Raw genomic sequence first — 25,582 nt, forward strand, 5'->3', positions numbered from 1 at the left:
TGCAACTTGTTCGTTGTATTTTGTTGCTGTCAGACTGGCTTCAGAAAGAGTGTGCTCAATTCTACTTTTGCCCAATAACTGAAATGATTCATTGTTCTGCAGGTGACGTTTTGATATCTGATGCTTTGGTGCTTTCCTGTCAAAGTTCTTCATTGTACAAATGTCCTCATTGCACCATTCCTTTTCACCACCAAACAGAAGACATATATAACAATATAATCTGTTATTAACTACATTCGCAGTCGGCCAAGTATATTTTTTGTACCAGGCTGTCTGAAAAGTGCATTTTTGTTTGGCTTCACTTAAAACTACACCGAGTATAGGAGTAGGTCGTTTATCCTTCAATTCGCACTTTTTTCGTACGGTACATCGATGTAGAAAAAGGTGTCTTTAATAAAAATTCTACAAGATGTTCAGTTGCTGGCTCACTCATGGTGGCGACAGAATGAAATATGCACTAAAATCACACAAGAATGACTATCAACACAAACCGCACAACTGTTCACTTCTGTGTTAAAAGCCGGCATAGAAGCAGCGGAGACTAGTCTCGATACCTGCTAGCAAGTGCAGTGCACTGGCTTCATGGAAGAGAGAAAGTGGAGGGGAGCCGAGAAAGCCACCAACACTCCCAGGTAAGGGAAGGGAGGCAGAGACTAAGAGCAGTCGAGTCTCAAGCAGGCAGATACACCAATACTCAGGGTGCGGCGCGGGCTACAAAACCGATGTCTTTGCGCATTTAGAGCTCTTAACAGAAAGTTTTTAATATTTTTGTTGTGAATTACTATTGCATCTTTTTTAAAAACGAAAACAGGGGAGACTAAGTCTAAAAGTCTCCCCTCACACTACGCGACTGCTTGGGACCAAAATACTAAGCCTCCTTACCTTCAAAGTTTATCGAAACTAGTTTCCAATTAGGGTTCAAATCATGCACATGCAGTTAAGAAGTGTTTTATGTCTTCCATTTACTAACATAATATGGTTTTCAGTGGAATTCTATATTTTATAATGTACAAGAAAATGTATTTGACAAACAGTTGTTGTGCAAACATAGGTAATAACTCTTGATTAATTGAAAAAGCATCTGATTTCCCGAAGTCAATAACAAAATTGGTGCATGTACTAGAAATGAGTTTCATTTCAGTACTAGCTTCCACTCAGAAGCTGCAAAATTTGTCCAGGCCTTGACCTTACTGAAGTAATTTCCACAGTATTTTAATGTCAGTCTCTGTCAAACAATACAGCCACTGAATTATATAAAGAGGGTAGCAGCCACTATATTTTATGATAATTCTTATACTGCACATGGACACTAGCTTCTTATCTCAGCATACATAATGAGTGCAGTATTTATTTGATTAAAAGTAAAAGAACCCTATCTTAATTACCCAAGTGTTTTGTGGAGAGCTTTCATGAGCAGTGGGTATTATCATAACTGAGCAACTGGGTTTCTGCCACAGATATACCACATGGTGTTTAAAAATTGTACTCCCACATTCTTACTGTTTTTCCTATATAAAGTGAGTCTGCTTTGTCACCACATTGTACTGATTAACTTGATCTTACTTGTGAACAATCATATGGTTTGATTGTTCAATCATCATATCATAATTGACAGCATTATTTGGGCACTGTTTGTTGAGTTATAATGAATGATTATGTGTCTATATCTATATTTTAGGTCAAGTGTCAGTAGTTGAGAATCTTGAGTTCAATAGAATTTAAGAAACAGCAAGCAGTGATGAGCACTGGTTTAGTGCAGTTGTCAGTGATAAAAAGTTGGATCTTAATCACCTGTTGCTTAGTATTCTTGGAGGTGTATGTCTCAGTAATGATATTATTCCCATTGTCAGTTGCATTCAGATGAATAGATATACATAATTCATTAACTTAGGAAAAATACTTTATGAAATAATTATTCTTGGTGCCATCACACTTGCTCTCTTCTTTGTAACAACAGGTTTTTAATATTCTTCTTTTTCAGAGATTTTATTATTCATACTCTTTCTTAAAGATTGTTAACAGTTAAGCCAAGCTCAGGCAACTCCCAGAGTGTATATCATTCTGGTTTCAGAGAAGAAGAATACAAAGCATACAATTAAAGGCAGCTTTCATGTTGGAAGTCAGTACCATTTCTCCATGGAAACACAAACTGCATTATGTATACCAACAGAAGATGGAATTGATGTGTATGCACCTACACAATGGCCATATCTGACACAAGTTGCAATATCAGAAGCCTTGAAAATTCCACAGCACAGGTAAATTAACCAACACAAATAATAGTTTTACATAACATTTTAGAAATACACTGATATTTCCACCATTGTGCAAATGAAATAGATTTTAGTATCTGCAGTGTTAACTTTTAAATTCATATGGTGTTTAATCATTAGCTTAGTCATATCAGTGATGCACTGTCTCAGATAAGAGTCAAAAATACTACATCCAATGCAATTCATTTTCTGGTTTTGTAGGAAAATGTGTGTTACATTCCTGTATGTTTATATTAGAATACAAATATTACACAGGGTAAGGTCTGAACTAAATTATAATTTATTTTCCTTTTCTTGTGCTTGTATGGAGCAATGAGATGAAATAATGATCCCCTTTAAGGGAACATGCAGAACTTCATATACGGTGACAACACTGGAGATGATTCTTTTTTAAGTTAACAATTGCATACATTTTCAATATGAATTTTTATCACTAATTACACCTCTTTGTTGTTCATACAATCACATGACTTCTGTAGCATGAGTGCCTTTCATTTATCTGAAGTCATTTGGCAGAAACATCAAAATACAAAATTAGAATGGCTGAATTAAATTTCATCACAGCCCATTTTGGATAAGAGATATAGTAAACATTTCCCTTACAAACATTTGATGTAGTTCACTTATCTTATTAATTCTGTGTTATTAGCGTAATTATTTTTATAAATAATTTATAATCGAATAAAATTCTAAAGATTTATTCATATGAACTTCCCAGACACCCTGTTGACAGATCTGTACTTTAACTTAAACTATCTACTGGTGGTGGAAAAGAATTAAAATAGTGTTCTTGGACAATATAAATTGCAATTTTTTTGTTCAGTATTACACTCAAACATTTGTCTCCCAAATGTTTCATGATAAATAGACATTTCAACTAATTTCATCTACACAATTATGATCTTGCTTTTATCTTAATTATGACATTATGTATTTGTTATTGCCATTTAACATGGTATTGTGATACAGATGCCTGAAGCAGTGGGAATGAGACTGATATGCTAATTTCCAAAGGTTTTCAGCGGGGGAAATGGTTTCCAGCAGGGGAAAAACACCATTGATGCAGTGAACTGTTTCATTGAGAAAATAAGTACATCATTAGACAACAGAAATAAGGTGACAGGAATGTTCTGCAACCTCACAGAGGCTTTTGATTCTGAAAACCATGCATTGTTTGTTTATAAACTTGAGATTTATGGTATTAGCAGCTGTGCCCTAGAGTGGCTTAAGTCATACTTATCAAACAGAAAGCAATGAGTTAGCATTTCTTTAAATGGCATATATTATTTTTCTGACTGGAAAAAAATATCTCAGGGGTGTTTCACAAGGCTCCACATTAGGCCCAGTCCTATTTATCTTCTATGTTAATGACTTACCATTAAATATCAGCTCCTCATCAGTTCTGTTCAGAGATGACACTTGTTAGTTGAAGATCAGGATTCAGAAAAAATTCCCTAATCTGTGATCCGAGCCCTCAGTACCTTAGAAACTCGGTTTTAGCTAAATTGATTGGATCTAAACATATCCAAACCTCACGTGCAATTCAAGACCAAACAGTCAAAATGTGAGCAGATTTAGATTGTTCACAACAACCAAGATATGGAAGAAGTTGACTCTGTCAAATTCTTAGGTTTAAATGTAGATAAACATTTCAGCTGGCAGGCACACATTGAATACTTAGCAAACAAACTGAGCAGCTTTGCATTTGCAGTGCAAATATTACCAACTGCAACTGACATGGACACACAAAAAGTAGCATATACAAGCTACTTTCTATCTATTATTAGGTATGGTATTGCTTTTTGGGGTAACTTGACTAACATAGTGTGACCGCTAAAAATACAGAAAAAAGTCATTTGAAATGTGCGCACTGCATATCATAAAGAATCATGTCATCCATTATTTAGAAAACTTAAACATTAACTCTGCCATCCCTATACATATATCATATTATTATATTTTTGTACATCAGATACAAATTGAGGGAAACCATTTTGTCCATCACATTACACTAGAAATAGTGAAAAATCTATGCTCCCCACCCACCCCCTCAGACTATGTGCAGGGACTTCAATAAATAGGAATGAAAATTTGAAGTAAATTAAAAGTGAACAAGTTGATACAGATGAATATTTAGCTCCACTTAAAAGAAAGCTATTCAGGTACTGACACACAAATGTTTTTCTCAGTGGATGAAATCATGCAGAACAAACTGGAAATTTGAGCTGGATACAATGTGTAACATGTTCCAAGAAATATCCTTATAGTGTTGTTATTTCTTGTAATGCTATTATTTATTAGTGTAAAAATCATTTTAACTGTGTTATAAATTTTTGACATGTCTCCTGTTCACAAACCAAATGGATTGCAAATGTATTTCACAAGATGAACAAAACACAATTCACAAAATAATATTGCTTGTTCATATTTTTTCAGTATAAATGTCAATGTCAGAAGAGTTGGAGGTTGTTATGGATGTAAGATAACAAGAAATTCTCAGACAACTGCAGCTGGAGCCCTTGCAGCATATCTTCAGAAGAGACCTGTTCGCATCCATCTTCCCTTACAAAGGACAATGGAATCAATTGGAAAAAGATTTGATGTTGCTATGGATTATGAAGTAAGTAGCTTCTGCTTTACTTGAGCTACACAGATCTGTTGGAGATAAGAGTGCAATTTATGTTAACAGAGACAGTAAACTATATTGTTTTGTCATTTAATACAATTTTTGAGAAACCCAGCCATTCAATCATTCACACACATTTCATAAATACTAATATGGAAAATGCAGTACAGGCACACTAAGTGATTGAGGGATTTTGCCAGTGGAGAGAGGCAGCTATCATAAAACACCAATAATTGTCAATAATTTTGGTGTTTGTGTGTTACATTAAATGTTAACTCTGTCCTTACTTTGTACTTCAAGTGACTTCAGACAAATAATTTTTTTGAAAGTCTCCAATTTTTACTGTGTTTTCATCATCAGCATCAGCTACTCACCCTTAATATACACAGCTAGATAATGGCATCCATTCAGCTGAATATGTGTCCTTGCCCACTGCTCTTTTATTGATATTACAATCCTGATTGTCTTCCACTCCCGTCATTATCTTTCGTTTTCTTGTCTCCTAGAAACTCCCAGGAGGTATCTGGCATTGCAACTAATCACTACCATCTGGCTTTTATTTATGTTAATTTCTTTGGGCTCGGTGTTTCTTAGCTTTCTACATCTTTTATTCTCTGGACTGTCTATTCCTCCTCCCTGCTCACGCCTCCCCCCATCCACCTCCCCCTCCACTAACACATACAATGCACTTAGTTTTCCTCTCTTATTAACTCCTGCACCATGTTTTGTCAATAATTTCTGTATTGTGCATTGCCCTATCTTCCACATTCAGGCTCTCAGGTTTTCAAATCATGTCTGGTGCAGACTCTAACAATCAGTCTCTCCTTCTCAAATAGTTTGGTAAGTCTCACCTGACCTGGGGCTCTAGCTGACTTTTCTAAGCTCTCCCCATTTCCTAAACCATGCCAGTCCTTTTCCTTCCCCCCACTTCCTACTCCTTCAGTCCTTCTGTAGAAGAAAGAGCCACTTTCACCAAAAACTTGCACATTTCTATACCTGTATAGATGTATTCTCCTGTCGCTGCTTGGTGAATAGATTTTTCATCCATCCAGTTACATTATATTTTCAAAAATTGATTATTTTTGTTGATATGTGCTATCAGTATGCTCCTTATATCGTAAACAGTGGCATTCAGGAAAGTCCATATACCTGGTGCATTAGCCAATAATTTAAAAAAGTTGATTTACTGTTTGGTCGGTGATTGTCAAGTATATTTATCACTGGTTAAAATTTAGAACTGTACTTTCAACTTCTACTTTCATACAAAGTATTTGTGCTTTCTCTTTTGTCTTAGGTTGGTGTTGATGATCAAGGCAACATAACATATGTTGAAGCCAACACATACCATAACAATGGCTCAGGCAGTAATGACCACTCAGCAGATGATTTTCTCATTCAGATGGCTAGCTGCTACAACAACAGTACATGGAAAGTTACATCTTACACTGTGAAAACTGATATCCCAGCTGCAACATGGTGTAGAGCACCAGGTTTGTCTGTATTTAATAGTAAATGGTTCAGTGGCTTGCATTGAAATATTAATTGTTCATTTAGCATGCACAAATTCTAATAAGAAATGTTTGTAAAATAACTGAAAAAATTGCTGTCTAAAGTAATGCCATCTGGAAGTAACCTATCGTGCTGCTCACTGCTGGTGAAAAGCTCTTGATTTCCAGCATGGTGACAATATCAGAATAGTGTAAAGTTTCAATACCTATCATCATCTTCAGCATCAACACCCACTGAAGCATTACAGAATTTCATATGATCACTTGACTGGATACCCAAGAGCTTTTTGAAAAAAGTAATGATAATCATTTGAAAATGGGGTGAGCAGCCATGAAGAAAGAACAAGCCTCGGCTACCCCTGCTGTGTAGGCACCTGAACATGTAGTTCATGCATCCACAAAAGCAGATGTCATTGGCTCAGAGCAATACTATCATAACATACAGTATGGTGAATTCAAAATTCCAATGTTTCCCAGAAATCAACCTGCAAATATACACTTGCAAATGCCACTTAAAATGTACTGTTGTTCCATTGTTATTAAGTACTTTATAGCAAAAAACGTTCCAGAAATTATTTTAGAGATGGGACTAGTGATAAAAGTATTGATGTCTAACATTAATATCACTTACAATCATTTTTTGCTGAAATTGTGCATGAGCATGTTGCTGCAAATGTGAATATCTTTATTTCATATTTTCTGTTAACAATGGCAATGTTTCTATGACATTTCTTATTTTCAAAGCTTTCTAGCATATGAAAATGGTAAAATGTAAACACAACACAACAACAAAAAATAGTTCCAGGGGAAAAAATGAAGACTGTATGTTAAAATTGATGCTGCAATTAGAATAGTTTAACACTTCATTCATCTTCTTCTTCAATATTATGAGCATACCTGTGCTTCATATTGTGGTATAATTCATGGTAAATTGTTGGAATAATATTATTTGGACAGAGGAGCATCATATCAGAAAATTTTTCTTCTGAAATTTACAGCAAGTCTCCTACAGCATTCTCTACACTTGGCCTGCAACCTCAAAACTTGTGCATTAAATCAATTGTATTGTATTCTGAGTCATATTCATATTTAAACGCTGTCATCCACAGTCCTTCCTTCCTCATCATTATCACTCTGATACAGAGCATCTTCCACTTTCTTCATTTTCAGCTTTAGTCCAGTTTTGGACTGTTGTTAAAGCCCCTTTGAAATCAAAGAAATCCTTCTGTAAAATCTCATCTACATCCTACATTTTTCCATTCAATTTTGCTTGGCTGTGGCTGCTAGCATGTACCACTACTGTGGTACATAAATGTTAATACCTTTTTTTTCCATCTCTCTCAGTAACACTCTGAATGATGTCTCCTTCATTCTGGGTGTGTCCCTTCTCAAGAAACTACTCAGATCATATAAATACATGAAAAGTAATAGTCTGTATTGATTCTGAGCACTGCAATTGTCAGAAAAGAAAGAAACATTTTCGTAGCTAATCTCACATTGCTTCTTTAGAAATTTGTTGACACAGCTAGCTAAGTCTATGCTTCCACAAATTACCTCATACCACATGAAGCACATTTTCTTCCATATTCTCATTTTGAAGACAGTCAGATTGTAGATGCTTAGCTTTCTTTTTTTAATAAGCAAGGATGCTTCACAGTATGGACTGCTGAGTACCCGCTGCAAACCAAAACAGTCACACAGAAATGTACAGTCAGTTTGCACACCCAACTTGTCAAAATATTTTTCTGCTCGAGCCACATCTTCATTTTTCTGATGTTGTAAACTTACCCACCCTCAAATCATTACTTGTTTATTGTCACTCACTTCAAAATGAAATCTTTTGATAAGCTTTGAGAGGAGTAAGATTTACAATAAACTTTTTACTTATCTTCTTTTCTCACAGTTGGCTCCAGTTCTTCATGTCTAGGAGATGATTCTTGAGGCTGAAATTTCGGAAAGTGTAGGTTCCAAATGACTTGATAACTACTGAAGAATTGCCTGTTTTTGTCTTGATTTTTATTTTTCACATTTTTCTATCTCACATTGTCTTTACAATTTGCACTTCATTATCAAAAATTACATTGTTATTGCCAGACATAAAAACATGCCCAGTCACATCAGAGGCATACCTGCTACTAACCCATACTGCAGTACTAACAATATTCGGAAGAGTTTACAAACTTTATTGACAAAAGAAGAATCTTCACCAAGTTATATCATTATTTTATAATTGAATCCAGAAATAAATTTAATAAGTAGCATAGTAGCATCAGATTGTGTAATTAATAATAGGAATTTTAAGTGTGCCAGATATTTTGTAACTTCAGATGTTTCTAAAAGAAGAGTAACTTTTACTGTACATGTATAGCTAGTACATATTGATTGTGACAAAGAAAATAAAATGATTTATTTTTATACATTTTAGCCTGAAATAGAATGTGTTGTATAAAAAATCTTGTAAAATCCTTTTAGTTAAGCAACGGAGATCCTGTTTAAAAGGTAGAAAATTTTTTGGTGTTGATAATATCTGTTGAATAAAGGTAATGTTAGAGGGGGGGGGGGGGTGTCCCTTTACAATGTCTTTATATTTTTTTCCTCTAAAGGATTCTTATTTTGTGGTTCAGCATCCTTGTAGGCCTCACATTCATCACATATATCGTTTTTAGGTTTGAAAAACCTAAGATTGTATTCCATGTTGGTAAAAATTTCATACATCCAACCTATTGGCTTTGACCAATGATATCATCATTTGCCAGATATCATTTGTTACACAGGTTTAACAGCTTAGAGGAATGTTCATAAACAAAGGAATGCAGGAGAGAAAACAGATGGTAGACATATATCACAGCCAGTAACACTTTAACCATAATGTTGAGGATATCACTATTTTGAGATGCAGTACTTCTATAAAAAATAAAGGAAAAAAAGGGATAGAACTAGCAGTAGCATAGAATACCTCACTTGACATATATATGAGTTACATCTCAAACTTCAGTCAAGCTGTGTAGGTTATTAACTGCAGTATGAGATACAAATTTAACATATGTTGATTTCTTCATTTTCAATAGCCTTAGTATCCTATTCTTCAGTTGAACTATATAGGTCAACTGAAGTATGGGATACAAATTTTACAGGCACTTCACCTCCACTACCACTAATAGTCTGTTCTTAGTAGATAGCAAGGCAGAAGGATCTACATACATGATATTTGTAATCAATACTTCAGCTGATCTATATAGATCAACTGAAGAATAGGATACTACTGCCAACAAAAGTGAGGAAATTGTAACTGTTACATTGGCAACTTGTATCTCACATCAACTATGAAAATGCACAAGAAGATGACACACATAAAATTTGTATCCCGTACTTCAGTTGACCTTTCCTTTTTTTGCCTTCGATATTAATCGTATCAACTGAAAGTTATCATAGTCTTGCTAACAATGACAAGAAAACCAACAGTAGTGAAATTTGTATCTCATTCTTTAGTTGAGTTATATAGGTCAACTGAAGAACAGAATGCTAGTACTAGCGAAAGGGAAATAACAACATTTATAACATGCACATTCTGTAGTTCAATTGACCTATGTATGTCAACTGAAGAATAGGATACCAGTGCTACCAAAGGCAAAAGATAGTGCCATACATAACATTTCTATCCTGCTCTTCAGTTGATCTATATAGGTAAATTACATCAGTGTTACATATATCACTTTTTTTGTCTAACTAGCACCAGTGTCCCACACTTCAATTGACCTCTATACGTCAACTGAAGTATGGGATACAAATTTTACCTTAGTAGTGCTAGTATAGACTCGAAAAAATTGTAGTGATAGTGCTGGGAAAGGGAAAAAAGACCAACAGCTGCAAAATTTGTATTCCCTATTGCAGCTGATGAAACCATACATAACATAAAACAGCGTAATACAACAATGAAATACATCAAAGTAGACAAATTCAGCGCAACAAAAAAATGAAAAACTAAACTTAGCACATGCAAGCTCCTCCACAAAAAGCCATAGCCCATGGAGAAAGACATCAACAAAATCTGATACCTACATACACAAGAAACACAACATTCCGAAAAAACCACACACACACACACACACACACACACACACACACACACATTCACATCAACAAAATGAAATTAAAAAAATCCACAGAAGAAAATTATGTAACTTAAGAAAATGAAGAATGATGGATCAACCCCAAAAACTTAAAATCAATATTTTAACCATCTGGCCAACCCACCCTATTAAATTGTCAGTTCCTCCCCCCCCCCACCCCCAACCAAAAAAAAAATCCCAATCTGAAGTTAACTAACAAATTTTGGACAGTAAATTTGCCCAACATGTTTAAGGAAACACTTAAATGGGCAATATGTATCGGGTACACTGTGCCTCCATGAATATTCATCTAAATGACTCTGAAGCGTTGAAATCTGTTATTTCCCTCTTCCTACAACAGATCTTATGGCTGACCAATAACCTTCTATACTACTGGTATGAGCCCCAGTTGATGAAGATCTGAATTCAGTATTATGATTGACAACAAGATGCTGAAAACCCTTATTCCTCAAATCCCTACATGAAGAAAAACCATTTGAAATTACTATGGAACCCTCTGCAACATGATCTTCAATTAATTTCACCAAAACTTTCTTAATTCAATTAGGAACTACTTTAAAAACTATATTGTCATACTCTTGACCTGAAACTACAGCCCCCCAAACCCATAATCCTACCACACGTCCCCCCTGTTGAACTTGGTTTTGCCAAAATGAGACTCATCGATTTTGACTAACACACGGCTCCCCCAAAGGCCCCCTATACTTTAAATATTCCCCACAAACTTTCCTACTAAATGGGTACCAGTCCACAATGGAACACTCACTCTCACAACATTCTTGTGCACGTAGCCACACAAGACACCTCAAACACCAGCAGTATGTAATTTTTATAATATCCCTCAAGGCCAGCTTCAGTTTCTCAAACCATGTTCCTTGTCCAATTGAGCGCCATAGCCAATCCTTGCTACACATCTATATGAATGAATCATGAGTATGATGAGCAGACACACAGGCTAATTGTTCACTGCACTCACAACACCAAACGTAATCAGCAAGGAGACCAGACATTTGCAAAATTTGAATGGTTGCAATCATGTCTACACTCATAGCCTCCTTTAAGTCTTCCATATTCATGGGAATAGACAAGTCCATACCTAAAAAAGAAAATGAAAAACCAAAAATTCTTCTAAATGAAAAACTGTTAGTCCAAATTATCTAACTCGTTAAGAATTAAATTATGTACTGAATGAATTGAAAGAACCAATTACTTAAATCAATGCAAATGAAAAAAATCTTATATAATGTTTAGTGCTGTCTTTTAGAACCACATTCATATTTTTCGATTTACATGATGGCACTTATCCACAGCAGACAACCCGTTTATTTTCTATGGCTCAAAAGTAAACACATAATATCAATGAGTAACGTGTGATGTCATTGGTCAAAGCCTACAAGTTGTATCCTGTCCTTCACTTGACCCCAATATTTTACACCCCAATATTTTATCTTTACAACTGCACCTTGCAGTTATTCCAAAAACTGGACCTATCAGCTTTTCTTACACTTCTTTTCCACTTTTATTAAATAAAAAAACATAAAAGTAAAAGCTTATAATGCTTTGACTGCAATTTTCCTGTCACAATTAAAGATTGATAACAGTTTTGGTTGGTATCTGCAACAATCTTCAGATTGTTCGAAACATGAAAGAGCAGTGAATAAGTGCTGGAAAGCATCATTAGCTGTAGTCATGTGACAATATGCATTCGTAAATACCAAAACAATAGCAGTATCGATATGTAATTGAAAATGTCACCGTGAGCAAGCTGTGTTGTAGATGGCAATTTTGCAGTTTGACAAGCATACAGGAAGTTGTCCAGTTGCATGCATAGAAGCTGGATCAAAAGCACATTATTTGCAATAATATAACAAATACTGTCAAGAGAGCAGTATATGCAAAGCTTCCAAAAGCTGACAGGTGTTCTGTAGACTGGCTTATGCAAGAATGATACTTTGTGGCATATAACACAGTCATATTTATACAATATGTACAAATTTAAGGATAATATGAGAACACTGCACACCACTAGTCTGACAAGACACATCAAATGTTAGTTCTTACATACCTTGTCAGACAGGTGGCATGCAACATTCTCGTATTATCCTCCAATTTGTACATATTTTATAAAGATGTGCACTTTTGGGTTGTTTGGCTACCTAGTGCAGGTCTCTTTATTGAACACTTCTTAGGTGACTTGCACATCAATGATGACGACAACATAGCGCCCAGTCCATGATTGGATAAAATCTCCCACCCAGCCAGGAATTGCATTGTTACCTACAAAATCCAAAAGATGTGTTTTGTTGGTGCTGCACATTTTTGTGATTTTGACTGAGATAGAATCACACTGCAGTATTCTTCTTTAGAACACCAGTCTAGAAGCTGGCACAGAACCAACTAAGTGAAAAATCCATGCAATTCACAAGTTTATTTACATACAAAAGCATACTTCAGAATTTTCCTCTGTGTGAGACTGCACATACAAGATTTTTGTGCTGATTTGAAATTCTAGATTTGTATATTTTACTGTTCGTGTCACTTCTGCATAATCTTTCATTGATTGTATCAACACCCATTTGTATTTTAATATATTGTGGAAGTTTGAACATTCACGAGTGCCATGATAAACTCGTACTGTTATCATGCATTGTTGGCTTAAACTTGTTTGTGCTCTTTTCAATCATTCCCTAATTTCATTATGTGAGAAACAGGTTATTTCTGAGAATTTTTGGCCACTCACAAAACTATATTTTCACAAGTTACTGGTATGATTTTTTTTTTCATATTTAACTTATTTCACAGGAAATCAGTTTTTGTGGTTCACAGTTACTGCCAAAGAATAGAACATCCCTAAATTTCATTACATATCAACACAGACAAATGTGCATTTTTGAGAATTTTCGTAAGCTATCCCAGTGCATCATCTAATTTGTAGTAAATTGGTGTTTGTGGTTTAGTTACTGTAGCAGATGTTCTAAATAACATGTTGTGTTACATCTAGTTTTACCAAAAGAGGAGTAGCCATATATATTATCTACATTTATCATAAATTAACATTGTTTTGAGTTTGCTAGCAACTACAATTAACCACAAAAAGTTTTAGGAAACTAGTAATTTCTTTTACAGATTTTTCTGTTGCCTTAATAGGAATCTTCTTTTGTCATTTTCTTCAATTACAATAGGGAATTAACATCTTTTAAGCTCAACAGATTAAAAGATAATCAGCAGGCTTAATTTAAAGTTATTTGTTCACTGTTCTGCAATACGTCACACCAGGTAAAATGCATGAACACAGAATGAATTGGTTGACATTTTTAAGCAGCTGGAAATCATCCTGACTGATGTCAAATGATTAGCAGTTGCTGTAAGACACTTTGTAAGAGCTCCTGAGAGTCATGTATCTGTGGTATTAGTACCAAAGGTACCTCAAATACTGTCTGCTCCTGTGTATCCTGTCTCCTCTGCAGAAAGTACAGGATCTGTCATTACTCACCCAATTGACTGCATGTAGCATTTTAATGGTAGAGCTAGGCATCCTATATGAGATGGACAGGGACCAGGGATGACTCACGGTGTTTTACTGATCCCCCTAACCAACAAGTTTGATGTGATCACTGAAACTGAAACTGAACCATTTCATCTGTTTTGGGGAAACCTGTTTTGTCTGGTGTCAAGAGGAGGCAAATGCAAAAGTGTAGGACTCTATTAATCATCAGTAGTTCAAAGGTATCATGAATGATGGTACTCCTTTGGGGAATGGCAGCAGGGGACAGGAAAGGGTAGCAGGTGTGCTCAGTGTGTATGCCTGGGGCCTCATTCAACGTGTTGAAAAAGTATTCTTGCAGCCGGGGTGCAACCAGCTGCACATTGTGGCACATGTTGGAACAAATAGTGTCTGTTGTCTGGACTCTGAGGTAATACTTCTGTTATTCTAGTGACTGGCAGAGAAGGTTGAGAAGACTGGCCTTGCACATGGAGTTTCAATGAAGCACACAATTTGCAATTGTCCCCAGAACTGATCATGAGCCTTTGGTTTTGAGTTGAGTAGAAGGACTGAACCAGAGAGTTCCAAGATTCTGTGACTAGTAGGCTGTGACTTTCCAGATTTGTGCCATATGGCTGAGAACTATTGGGTTGCCCTAAATGGGTCAGGTGTGCAACACATCAGAGGCTGCTACTCAGCTAGCTGTCTATGCATGGGGTGCACATGAGAGTTTTTTAGATTAGGTGACTCACGATCCAATTCAGATAATGACAGCTGCAGAAAACCAGGAAGTATCAGTGTAAGATCTAAAGAAATTCCTCCCACAGATGTGAGTATTAAAATCCTATTGGTTAACTGCCAAAGCATTCACAACAAAGTGCCAGAGTTTGAAGTTCTCCTGAAAAGCAGTGAAGCTCAAATAATAGTAGGTACAGATAGCTAGTTGAAACCTGAAATGAATAGCAGTGAGATTTTTGGAGAAAATTTAAGTGTATATCAAAAGGATAGGCAAATGAGAAATGCAGGTAGCTTATTTGTTGCAGTAGACAAGAAATTCAAATCCACCAAGACAGAAAATGAAGCTGCATGTGAGATTGTTTGGGCAAGACGCAGTATCAGTGGTGGACACAAAATAGCTGGATCCTTTTATCACCCATCAGACTCATCTCCTGACATATCCAAAAATTTTAGAGAAAACCTCAGTTCACTTGTATGTCAGTTCCGCAGTCATACTTAACCCTTCAGTGGACATTACAGTTTTGTTATTGATGGGCATGATATGACAACCTGTGAAACATTACTACATGTGTTCTCTGGAAAGTACCTAGAATAATTAGTTAGGAACCCACCTCATGATGGAAATATATTGCATCTAATGGCAACAAATAGATCTGACACCTTCAAGGATGTCCACACTGAAACTGGTATCAGTGACCATGACACAGTTATGGCAACAGTGATTTCCAAATTACAAAGGACAACTAAAACAAGCAAAAAGCTATATATTTGCAGTAAACTACATAATGAATCAGTAGCATAATATCTCAATGAGGGACTTGACTTCAGCGACTGCTGCAGCAGAATATTGTCAAATGATCTTTCACAAAACCTAAAGAAATTCTAGTTATATGTAAAGGCTGGTAGTGTCACCAAAGTTAGTGTCCAGTCCCTCATGAATGAGACAGGAACTGAAATTGAGGGTAGCAAAGAAAAAGCTGAAATGTTCCTTTAGAAAGAAAAATTGCCACAGTTTGATTCTTGCGCCACTAAAAAGATGAGTGAAATAAGCATTAGTGTCAGTGGTGTTGGGAAACAGCTGAGGTTATTAAAATTGGAGAAAAGCTTCAGGGTGCAATAGATTTCCTATCAGAGTCTATACTGAATTTCTAACTGAGTTAGCTTCTCTTCTACCTTTCATTTTTCATTGATCCCTTGGACACAAAGAGAAAAAACCATGCCTAATAGATAGAAGGAAGCACAGTTCACACTCACCTACAAGAAGGGTAGTAGAAGTGATCCACAAGACTACCATCCAGTATCTTTGACATAAATTTGTTCTAGAATCTTAGAAACATATTCTGAGGTAAATAATAATAATGAATGACCCCCTCCATGCCAACCAGCATGGATTTCGAAAACATTTATCCCATGAAACCCAATTCACAATTTTCTCACATGGCATACTGAAAGATTTGGATCAAGGTAACCAGGTAGCTGTAGTATTTCTAGATTCCAAAAAGCATTTGAGTTGGTATTATACCTATACTTATTGTCAAAGTCATGATCATATGGGGTATCAAGTGAAATTTGTGACTGGACTGAGGACTTTTTGTAGAGAGGATCCAGCATGTTACCTTGGATGGAGAGTTATCGTCAGATGTAGAAGTAACTTCCTGTGTGCTCCAGGGAAGTGTGTTGGGACCATCGCTGTTCATGTTGTATTTAATGATTTTGCAGACAATATTAATAGTAACCTCAGGATTTTTGTAGCTGATGCAGTTGCTTATATTGAAGAACTGCCTGAAACAAGCTGCATAAATATTCAAAATAATTAATTGGATGGAAAAAATTTCTACTCACAAGCAGCATCAGAACACACACATAAAAGAAGGTTGTAATAAGTAACAGTACATGAACAGTAAGGGTACCAACACACTTCCCTGGGGCACGCCCTAATGTTCAAATACATTAAATTATGTGCTTCACAAAGTGAAAAAAGCATTGTACCCTGTGATTATAATATCAGTGAGTCAATATTGGACTTGGGCAACTCTTACAAATACCCAGTTGTTACACTTTGGAGGGACATGAAATGGAATGGTCACTTAGGATCAGTTGTGGCTAATGCAGGTGCTAGACTTCAGTTTATTGTTAGAATACCAGGGAAGCACTATCAGTCTACAATGGAAATTGCTTACAAATCACTCTTGCAACCAGCTCTTTAATTTTCTCAAGTGTGTGTGATGCATACCAAACAGGAATAACTGAGGATACTGAAAGTATACAGAGAAGGGGAGCATGACTGGTCACAGATTTGTTTGATCCATGGGAGAGTGTCAAAGAGATCTGAAGAAACTGAATTGCCACACACTTGAAGATAGACATAAACTATCTTGAGAAAGCCTACTAACAAAGTTTCAAGAACCAGCTTTAAATTATGATTCTAGAAATGTACTACAATCCCCACAGGGGATTGTAGTACACAAATCAAGCATGAGGATAATATTAAAATAATTACAGCATGCACAGAAGAAGTCAAAATTCTGGCAAAGCATGTTGTATTGTTATTTTGCATCATTAATGACTGTTCTCACTAGTATGTTTTCCTACTGTGCATGTGATATATACTGAATTGAAACTCAAAGCTGTGTGATAGTACACATTCCATGTCAAGTACATATCCATTCATAACTTGTCATTTCTGTCAAGCCGAAAATGCAAAAAGTTCAGTTCAAAAAGCTCAAATAAACAGTACCATGTTTCATGTGATGTTGTCAAGCAATTTCAGCTAATACAGCTGGAACTCATGGCAACTTGACATTTGCTGTAAGTCGCTTGTGCTTGGCATGCACTGAACTTTTAAAAATGAAAAGTATTCATTTTCAGATTCTCTTGAAGGAATAGCACTTGCTGAACAAATGATGGAACATATTGCCAAAACAATTGGGAGGAATCCAGTAGATATTAAAATCCAGAATCTTAGTCCAAGTTATGAAGAAGTTGGTAATATGATAAAATATTGGAAAACTAAAACAGAGTTTGAGGAAAGGAAGAATCGTGTGGAGCACTTCAATAAGGTATGACTTTAAAATCAACTATGCTGGAGAAGTGTGCATACCCTGTTGAATAAAACTGATTTCATTAATATTTTTAAGATATCAGTACAGTGAAATATCAATAGACTTAAGAACTTTATTTAATCTTTTTGTCATAAACAGAAAAACCGGTGGAGAAAAAGAGGTATCGCAATTGTGACAATGAGATATCTCCTGAAGTTTTATATGAATTTTCATGCTGCTGTGACAATTTATGCTGGAGATGGCACTGTTTCTGTTGCCATTGGGGGAGTTGAGTGTGGCCAGGGCATCAATACCAAGGTAAAACTAGATGATTTTTGCAAGCTATTTGTTGTAAAGAAAATCAGATAAAAGTACAAACAGAAGAATATATAAGATGTTTCACAATAGCTGTTACAGACTTCTAGGTGTTGAAGAGGAGACTTAGTAGATAAAGTTTTGATGAGGAACCCATTTTTGTAAATGTAGCGCTTGGATATAAAAAAAAAATTGAAGATCAAATACTTTATAATCCCCTCCCATCGACATTCACCCAAAAACTGGGAAGAGGGCACCACCATCATTCTCTGTCATAATTATAATATCACATACTATTTTTATCTGACTACAGCAATGGCTGCAAGAAACTAGCACATTCACAACTAGGGGGTTTGACTGTGGTGCTCTCAGGGCATGCCAAACTCTTGACTTTGAAGAGGATATCCTTTTTCATGAAGAAGAGAACCTGATGACAAGCACTAGAAACATTGCTGTGTGCACAATGTGAAGTGGTAGACTTGAAAGTGATCTAATCTTCAAGCTTATTTTACATTCAAATGGTAAATTTCTTGATATGGATTCACTGCCAAACTTTATTTATTAAGGCCCCTCTATGACAGCTAGAAGCTATTAAAAGGAATTTTGAAACACCCTGGACCATGTTATTAGGTGTAGTACATAAGCTTTTTGTAGTTTTCAAGCTCCTTGACTAATCACTGTAGTTTAAACCGTTCATAGAATGTACATATAAACAACAGATAATAATTTAATCTAGTCATAAGGTCCTTGGACATAACATCAAATGTAGTTGTAGAAATGGCATAATATTCACTGATGGAAAAAAATCACAACACCAAGAAGGAGTCGTGTAACATAAATGAAAGTCAGTAGGTGCATTTGTACATCTGAAAGATGATATCTATTCATATTTCATACTACTCACATTAGAGTGGCACTAGTAGTGCTACTATGAGAATGCAAATCATGTTTGCTTTAAATACACACTGCAAAAGTTATTAGTAATAGTTAACTTTTAGATTGGATGTGGTAGTTTGATATCAGTCAGGAACACCTTTAAGGTGACAAAGAAGTTATTATATCTCTCACTAAGTTTGAATGAGATTGTGTAATAGGACTACAAGAAACTGGATGTTCCTTCTGTGATAGTTGATAGTGTCGAAAGACTTGACAGGAATGCAGCAATAATACATGATTGCTGGCAGAGGTGGTCACTAGAATATGTGGTCTCAAGAAGACTGGGCTTCAGACAGCCCTGGGGCACTACTGAGAGGGAAGACAATCATATTTGGCATATGGCTCTTGTGCATCATATGGTATTTGCAGCAGCAATTTGAGCAGCAGTTAGCCCCACAGTGACACAATGAATTGGTACAAATTGGTTCCTGCCAGGAAAGCTACAAGTCAAATGCCTTGTCCCAAAACACCACCTTTCTGATTTCAGTGACATCAAGCAAGAGCTCATTGGGGGCAGGGCAGAGGTGTTTTCTGATGAAAGCTGGCTCTGTCTTGGTGCCAGTGATGCCCATTTCTTGGTCAGAAGGAGGTTATGAGAGCCTGTGACCAACTTGTCTGCATGCTAGACACACTGGACCTAAACTTGGAGTTGTGGTCTGGGGTGTGATTTTGTATGACTACAAGAGCACTCTCATGGTTACCCATGCACACTGAATTCAGATTTGTACCTTAATCTGGTGTTTTGACCTGCTCTGCAGCCATTCATGAATGGCATTTCAGGGCTGTTTTTCAGCAGGGTAACTCTAGCCCACATATAGATGTTGTAATGCAACATGGTCTACAGAGTCTCAACATGTTGCCTTGGCCTACTCGATCACCAGATCTTTAGCCAATGGAGTAAATATGGGACACCATTGGATGACAACTCAAGCATCATCCAAGAACAGCATTAACCACTCCTGTGTTGATTATCAATGTGCAACAAGTGTGGTACTCCATCCCATGAACTGTAGTTCATTAATATTCACCTGATGCATAACACTCTCCCCTCAAACACCCAAATGCACACACCCATATCTATGGAGTGACTGATTGTTGATTATCAACAGCAGTTGCCTGGGCAGATGGGGTGGGGAGGAAGTAGGGAAGGAAGTACAAGGGAGGAGGGGGAAGTGAGATAGTGAGAGGCAAGTCTTCTGACAGATGACTTATATGCTCTACCCTCTGGCCTTGTTTTTCAGCCACTAAGTGGTAGACATAGATAGAGGGGGAAATTGAGGAAGGAAAGGAGAGGAAGTTGGAGATGAGGAGGGAGAGAAGCTGGAAATGAGGAGGGAGACAGGGAGGAAAGAGAAACAGGGAGAGGTGTGGAAAAGTGTATGTTGGGGGGGGGGGGGGGGTGGAAGGTACTATAGATCTGGATGGGGAAGGTGTTGTGTGGACAGAAGAGAGGTGAGAAAAGGTAAGGTGAGGCAATGGGAAACAGGTTAGCAGTTAGACCAGGGGGATTGCAAAGGTGCAGGATATTCTGGAGAGACCTATGTAGGTCAGAGAAACTGATGCTGAAAGGTAACATACAAGTGGCTCACATAGTGAAACAGCTACTGAAGTCATTTTTATTGTGGTGTGCAGCACGATCAACAACTGGAGGGTCAAGTTTGTGGTTTACAACAGTTTGGTTGTGGCCATTCATGCGAGTAGGTTACAGTTGGTTACTTGTCATGCTCATATAGAATGTCGCATAGTAATTGCACCATAGCTGATATAAAGCATGGGTGCTTTCACTCATGACCCTTCCTTTTATATGGTAAAAAATGCCTGTGACTGCACTGCAGTAACGGGTGGTACGAGGGTGTATAGGATAGGTCTTGCTCCTTGGTCAATCACAAGGTAATGACATTTGGCATGGAGGATTGAAATATGGATGGACAAGGGTATACTGTAGGTTTTGTGGCTGGTACAACACTAATGTAGGTGGTGTGGGTAGGATTTTGTGTAGCATATCCCTCATTTTAGATCATGATGAGAGGTAGTTACAGCCCTGATGAATGGTGGTGGTTGAGTTTCTCAAGCCCAGGGTGATACTGAGTGATCAGAGGAGTGCTGGTTGGTGGCTGGATAAGAGGGTTACTGGTGTAAGAGGAGAAGATGGTATGGTAGATCTATTTATGGTTCAGCTGGACAGGATTCTGTCTGTCAGTTAAGGCTGTGGTAGGGTTGTCAGCACATTTTGACACCCCCTGCTTTCCTATGCAGCCAGCATGCATGAGTGGTGAGGCTGGAAGGTACAGACTTTTTGACGTGGATGAGATGACAGCTTCAAAGTTGAGGTTTTGTTAGAGGTTGGCACACTTGATATGAACTAACATATTTATCAATCCATCTGAGAACAGGAGATCATCATTTAGGAAGGGGGCTCATTGGCTTGAGCAAGATGGAGATGAAATGGATTTGGAAGTAGGTGTTGAGGTTATGGAGGAAAGAATAAAGGTTGACCCTGTCATGAGCCCAGATCATGTAAATGTCATCAGTGTATCTGAACCAGGCAAAGCGTTTTATGTGTTGACTGAATAGGAAGGATTCTTCCAGATGCCCCATAAATAAGATGGCATAGAATATAGCTGTGCAAGTACTTATATCAGTACCACAAATTTGTTCATAGATTTGGCCTATGAAAGTGAAATAATTGTGGGCCTCAATAAGATTGGCCATGAGGATTAGGAAAGAGGACATTGGGGAAGGTAGTGTTCCTTGGCCTCAAGGCCATGGATATGGGGTTGTTGGTGCATAAGAGTGTTGCAACCACAGTGACCAACAGGGAGTACAGGAACTGTGGCAAGAAAGCAAAGGAACTGAGCAGTGTCTTCAATGCAGAATGGGTGATTACAGATTATAGTTTCAAGGTGTATATGCCCTGGTACAACAGAGAAATCCAGTAAAAACCTGGGAATTTTTTTATCCAGCAAATACCTCACAATATTTTGAGATTTGGGGAATTAATTCTGGTTTTTAGTTAAAATTTTGTAATTTTGACTGCTAAGAACTGATACTCCAATGAAGAATTTAATTTTAGCCTGCTACCACACTATAATACTGCAGCAGTAAAACGTAAATGAAAGAGTAACATCAAAATAAAACTTTAGCTGCGAAGAAAATGTGGCATCTACAACAATGAAACTCCATGCACATACAAGTATCTGCCTGCAGCAAAATATGTCAAAGGCTTTAGGATAAAGCCTACACAATACTTCATGACAACAAACTGCTTTCAATGATCATGATGTCACAACTGTTTGCATTTCTAACAGGTCACAGGAAAATATTGTGAATGGTGGTTTGAGATTTTCCTTTTACACAAGATGAATTATGTTAAAGTGAGAATGTGCAATGAACTTCTTAAATCATCAAGTGTTGGATTCTTTCAAAACTTAGCACTTTGAGGACCAGCCACTTAGAAAAATTTGAGGTCCAGAAGACCAGTCATTCATGCCATCATTTAAAATTTTACTGACACATTTATATTAGATATACCCTAAAGAGTAACACACATTAAAAAAAAAAAAGAAAAAGAAAAAAAAAACAGTGGTCAAGGTCAGTTTTTCACATTTACTTTAGTCCTTCCGTAGATTACAAATTGCACAGTAATGATCACAGAAAGTATAATTCTTTTTCCAAGGAAAGTGCAAGGTGGGTTCTTGCTCAATTTCACAGGTAATTGGCTTTTACATGGAAAAGTCAAAGTGCTGGATGGAACATGGATTAAAGCAGGTTACCCATGAAATGTTTGGTGCACAGCAGTGAAATTTACAGTTGTGCTTGTCAGAAATACTTAGCTGCTGCAATTTAAGCTGTGTTCTTGGTATCCTGCTTAATCACATGCTCAGAAAAAAAAAAAAAAAAAATTCTGATGTGAAACCTTAACTTTTTTTGATGAAAAATATCATCTAGTAGTCATATTTCACAAAGTGAGAATACGTTACATGTCATATTTGCCCAAGGAAAGTTTTATGCCAGTGTATAAAACCTTTACCATTCAAAGGTCTGATACATTTTACAGCACTGAGGGAAAGTGTATTGTCACTTATTATCGAAAAAATGTATATTTTCTCCTGGGATATAGTGTATTTTCATGCAAAAAAAGTATTTTTAACCAGGAAATCCAGGAAAAATCCAGGATTTTTTTCTTGTCCAATTTGGCATGTCTATATTTATGAAACTAATAAACATATACAATGAATTTTGTATTTTGATGAGCAGGGAACTCAAAAAGTTTTTTGGTACCTTTTCATCGGTGTTCAGTATGGCCCCCTTGAGGTGCACAGCATATGTCAATGTGGTACTCAAATTGTTCCTACACTGCAGCGAGCATGTATTGAGTCATGGCTTCCACAGCTGCTGTTATGCAATGTCTCACTCAGTTCATTTATTGTTGTTGGAAATGGAGGCACATAAACAGAGTTTTTTATAAATTCCCCACAGTAAATAATCACATACAGTCAGGCCCGGTGACCTTGGAGGGCAGTAATATAAGGCAGAGTCATTTGACCCAGTTTGACAGATCCATCATTCAGTAATCCTTTTATTTAAAAATTACCACACTCCCAGATGACATATTCCAGAATTTGAATCAAAAACAACTGTGAACATGAGTATCTTAGGAGTAAATACCCTCAGGGCAGTGAAGCATTTTAAAGTACTTAATAAAGACAAATCTTCTGGTCCATACTGCATGCCAATTAGCTTCTTTTCACAGTACACTGATACAGTAGCCTGATGCCTAGCAATCATATATAACTGCCTGTTCAATGAATGATCCATATCAAAAGACAGAAAAATTGTGCAATACCCAAGGAGGAAATAGGCGTAATTGACTGAATTATGTACCCATATCACTGACTTGATTTGCAGCAGGATTTTGGAATGCCGGCCGGAGTGGCCGAGTGGTTCTAGGCACCACAGTCTGGAACCGAACCACCACTACAGTCGCAGGTTCGAATCCTGCCTCGGGCATGGATGTGTGTGACATCCTTAGGTTAGTTAGGTTTAAGTAGTTCTAAGTTCTAGGGGACTGATAACCTCAGAAGTTAAGTCCCATAGTGCTCAGAGCCATTTGAACCATTTGATTTTGGAACATGTACTATGTTCCAGCACTATGAATTACCTCCAAAGTAACAGTCTATGGACACATAGTCAGCACAGATTCAGAAAGTGTCATTCTTTTTGTGAATCACAACTAGCTCTATATTTGAATGAAGTATGGAATGCTGTTAGCACGGGATCTCATACTGATTTCATATTTCTAAACTTCCAGAAAGCTTTAAACAGCATTCCTCTTAAGGGACTTATAATCATATTGCATGGTTATGGTGTATTGCTTCAGTTGTGTGACTGGATTCAGAAAGGTTGCAGTACATAGTAACACACAGAAAATCATTGAGTAAACCAGCAGTGACATCTGGTGTTCCCCAAGGAAGGGTTCTAAGCCCTCTGCTGTTCCTAATGTATATAAATGATTTAGGAGACAATGTGAACAGACCTCTTAGATTGTCTGCAAATGATGCTGTAATTCATTATCTAGTAGAGTCATCAAAAGATCAAAACCAATCACAAAATGACTTGGAGACAATATCTGTTGTCTCTGAATAAGCAAAAGTGTAAGGCCATCCACTTGAGTACAAAAAGGAATCCATTAAATTTTGGTTATATAATAAATACACTAATTTAAAAGCTGTCAATTCAACCAAAGACCTAGGAATTACAATAACAAAGAACTTAAATTATCACATAGACAATGCAGGGATGGTAAAGCAAGACTGTGTTATATTGGTAGAATGCTTATAAGAGTCAACAGGTTTACTAAAGAGACTGCCTACACTATGCTTGTCTGTCCTCTGCTAGAGCATTGCTGTGTGGTATGGGATTCTTACTAAATAGGGTTGCCAGAGGGCATTGAAAAAGTCCAGAAAAGTTCAATGAAATGAGAGAGTGTCACATATATGATAAACGAGTTGGTGTATCAATAAGCAAAGGTAATTTTCACTACGGTGAAACTTTTCACAAAATTTTGATCACCAACACTACTCTGAATGTGAAAATATTTTATTGTCACCAATCTACATAGGGAGAAATGATCATCATAATAAAGTAAGAGAAATCAGAGCTCATATAGAAAGGTTTAAGTTTTCATTTTTCCCAGGTGCTATTAGAGAATGGAATGGGTAGGAAAATAATCTGAAGGCAGTTTGGAGAACCCCCTGCCAGGTATTCTAGTGTGAATTGCAGAGTAGTAATGTAGATGTAAGGGCCTGGGGAGCTGCTGGAGGTCTGATGGATTGCTGAGATGGGATCATGGTTGTAAGGTTTGTATGCAGAGGTACAGGAAAACTGGCAAAGACCTTCAGCCACAACATCCATAATCACTGTGTCACCTTTGTCTGCAGGAAGAATGATTAGGCCTCTCTCTCAGTGAGCCTTGAGTAGCTGCTAGTGAAGTATCAGTGCAGTAGTGAGTCGCATATTTAGCTTTCATAT

At 36.9% G+C, this 25,582-nt stretch overlaps 1 protein-coding gene across 1 annotated transcript in view; it reads left to right on the top strand.

The window, feature by feature from the left end:
- Window positions 1-25,582, top strand: part of LOC124711217 (indole-3-acetaldehyde oxidase-like) — a 243,070-nt gene that overhangs the window by 170,589 nt on the left and 46,899 nt on the right. Inside the window, exons 16-20 of the mRNA XM_047241173.1 lie at window positions 2,072-2,258; window positions 4,710-4,893; window positions 6,194-6,389; window positions 17,628-17,818; window positions 17,960-18,118. Coding sequence (XP_047097129.1) covers window positions 2,072-2,258; window positions 4,710-4,893; window positions 6,194-6,389; window positions 17,628-17,818; window positions 17,960-18,118 — 917 coding nt within the window. The remainder of the gene's footprint in view (window positions 1-2,071; window positions 2,259-4,709; window positions 4,894-6,193; window positions 6,390-17,627; window positions 17,819-17,959; window positions 18,119-25,582) is intronic.

Source organism: Schistocerca piceifrons, chromosome 8, assembly GCF_021461385.2.
Source record: "Schistocerca piceifrons isolate TAMUIC-IGC-003096 chromosome 8, iqSchPice1.1, whole genome shotgun sequence".
Taxonomy (NCBI): domain Eukaryota; kingdom Metazoa; phylum Arthropoda; class Insecta; order Orthoptera; family Acrididae; genus Schistocerca; species Schistocerca piceifrons.